Source organism: Emiliania huxleyi (genome assembly GCF_000372725.1).
Source record: "Emiliania huxleyi CCMP1516 unplaced genomic scaffold EMIHUscaffold_2272, whole genome shotgun sequence".
NCBI lineage: Eukaryota > Haptophyta > Isochrysidales > Noelaerhabdaceae > Emiliania > Emiliania huxleyi.
In genome coordinates, this window is record NW_005200359.1 from 1 (window position 1) to 2,844 (window position 2,844).

Here is a 2,844-nt window from a genome sequence, read left to right on the forward strand (position 1 = left end):
GGCGCAATACGTGGAGTACATTTTGAAGAAGGGCAGCAGCTTCATGAAGGCGGGCAGCATGCGCTCGCCGACCACGGAGGGCTCCAGGCCATCCTCGCGCGCCGATGCGAGCTCGGCCTCGACCTGGCAGTGCACCGCGCGGCTTAGGCAGGGGTCTTGGCTATCCGCGGCTAGCTCTCTCTGCCTCGGCCTGGGAGTGCATCATGTTGATTTGGCCGAGGTTGGCAAAGAGGCGGCTGTGCGTCTCGTGGTCGAGGACAGCGCTGAGAGGTGCCATCAGGTGGTCGCAGCAGTAGCTCATGTCGGCCAGGTAGTTCGCCTCCGTCTGCAGGATCTCCTCCAGCGCGAGGCCGAGCAGCTTCTGCCGCTTCTCGCGTTGCAGCTGCTCGGCGCGCCTCTCGGCCGCCGAGCTCTCATCCTCGCGCAGCGTGGCACGGAGCGACTTGATCTCGTTGAGCACGTCCAAGGCGCCGCCTCCCCCTGTCGTTTGCCGCGCCCCTTTCGACCTTCCCTTGCTCCCCTCGATCCGCACCTTCTTGAGTTCGCTCGGCTTGAGCGACGAGAAGAGGTCGGTGCTCGAGGAACCGGCGTCGGACAGGAACGACTTGAGAGTGTCGAGGCTGTCCGAGAGCTTGCGAGTTAGGCCATCTATCCCCTCCGATATTGCGTCCAGATAGCCCGCTTCGCCGCTGGCACGCGCCACAGCCTTGTCCTCGTCGGTCGCGACGCTGCCGTCTTTGTTCTCTTCGCCGCTGGCGTCGTCGCACGGAGTGCTCGACGACGGGACGTTCGGCTCAGAGACGCGTGTGTTTTGCTCCGTCCGAGGCCAGAGCATTTGGCTCTGCTGTGGGCTCCGAGACGCGTAACGCGTTGTGGTTTGTGTCGCGCGAGCCGCCCTGGTCGTCCGTCCGGACCGGATTTTGTTTTTTTTCTTCCGGCCGCGGAAAAAAAAAGAACGCTGTGGGGTCCGGGCCTGCTGCGGCGGCGCGGCCGGTTGAGGCCGGGCTCGGCCCGGCCCGCGACGGCTGGCCGCCGACGAGCGCGCTCGCGCTTCTCGTCAAAATGGCGGCGGTGTCGATTGCGGCGACGGTCGTTCACTCGTACATACAGCGCTCAGTCGTCTGTCGTCTGTCGTCTGTCGTCTGTCGTCTGTCGTCTGTCGTCTGTCGTCTGTCGTCTGTCGTCTGTCGTCTGTCGTCTGTCGTCTGTTGACTGTTGTCGCATTTCGCACACGCGCGCGCCGCGCGACCCGCGTCGCTCCGCGAGGGCATGAGCCTTCCGCGATTCGATCCCGCAGCCAAAAGCTGCTCGCTCGCCATCGCGGCCGCAGCTGTTGAGCTCTCTAGAAGACTGGTGCCTGATATGCTGCCTCCCTGCGGTTGCTGCCGGCGAGCCTGGCGGTCCGCTGTACGACAAGGATGTGCTGACTCGATTCTACCTCGAATATCTTCTACCTTTACGACTCGGAACGCGAATGTGACAGGACCATCGGGTCCTTCAGCCACCAAAGCGAGATCACCCGAGAGCAGCTGAGTCTGCCTCTGGCCTCGCCTCCCTCTCCTCCAGGCATTCGTGGCATCCTATGGGTCGTCCAGAGTATCGACCTCTGGCTTGTCAGTCGCGGTCTGTCACTTGATGACCCCCATGAAGTACAGCGATCGCCACCTCGCTGGCCTCTCCGCAAGGCCCCCCGACCGCGTCGAACTCATCGGCGCGGGCTCTCTTGGCTCCGCCTACGGGACCGGCCCCAGCTTCGGCTGAGGGCTAACAAGCTGCCGAGCCCAAATCACTTGAGAGTCGTGATTTCTTGTTGGCCTTCAAAAAAATCTCTCTCTCGGACTCTGAAGAAACATATCACGGAAAGGGTGACCTAGAAACCGGGAATGTACGTCAGAGCCACATACACTGAGAGAGAGAACACGCGAGGGCGTGTTCTCTAGTGAGAGGGGAGCCACATCTAGAGAACACCCCTCTCACTACTCGTCGCCCTGAATGGTTGGGCAAGTTGTGGAGGACACGATCCCGGCGTGAACACGACTAACTGGCGGATCCGCTCCTGACAGAGGCATGCACCGCGCCGCGGCGCGTGCCACTGTCTTTGTTTGAAGTAAAAAGTCGAATCAGAGCGGTGTCGGCGTTGTCCTCCATTTTCCTCCCCTGGGCCCCCGTCCGGGACCGCTCCGGGACGCACGCCGGCGAAGCACCATCAAAAGCTGTTGTACGGCTCCGGCATCGCCTTCCCAGGCTTAGCTAGACTAAGAGATATTGTGCATACGGTCTGTCTCTACAATATACTCACTGACACTCTACCTCCCAGAGCTCGTCCCGGTCCATCACGGCCATCCTCGTCCTCCGGGGGGCCCCCGGCCGCGGCGCGGTGCGGCGGCGTCACAAATCCGACCACAGAGCACCGGGACGCGGTCGGGCGATCTGAGGTCCAACTAGGCGTATGGATTGCCCATCCAGTGCTATCACCTGGACCCATCAACAGGCGCCTGCGGCGCCGTGGTCACGAGGTGTTGTTCACACTTGCCCAAGCATAAAAAAAGGGGAGCGAGAGACTCTCGCGTGTCAAAATTATGAGCCGCCCTGGCGGCCTTGGGCTCGTCCCTCGACATGGCCGCCTGCTTTCTTGATCTCGGCGAGCCGTCATCCATAGACCTCGAGCCGTCATTCATGCCCGCCAGCTTTTCGACCCTTCCATTCGAACTCCAGCGCCTCGTCTTGGAGTCCGTGACCTCGCCGCTCGACCGCGCTGCCGTTCTCGCTGCCGTTCTCTTGGGGCAGTGGGAGCCTCACGAGCGTGCCGCCTTCAAAGCCCTGTTCGAGCGCTGGTCGTGTCCG

At 62.4% G+C, this 2,844-nt stretch overlaps 1 protein-coding gene across 1 annotated transcript; it reads left to right on the forward strand.

Annotated features, from left to right (window-relative positions):
* Positions 1–954: 954 nt before the first annotated feature.
* Positions 955–1,761, forward strand: EMIHUDRAFT_373738 (hypothetical protein; the record flags this gene model as incomplete). Its single annotated transcript, XM_005779755.1, has 4 exons — positions 955–1,089; positions 1,267–1,400; positions 1,484–1,613; positions 1,651–1,761. Coding segments are annotated over 4 exons (510 nt in total), but the record flags the coding sequence as incomplete, so codon positions are not given.
* Between the last annotated feature and the right edge of the window lie 1,083 nt (positions 1,762–2,844).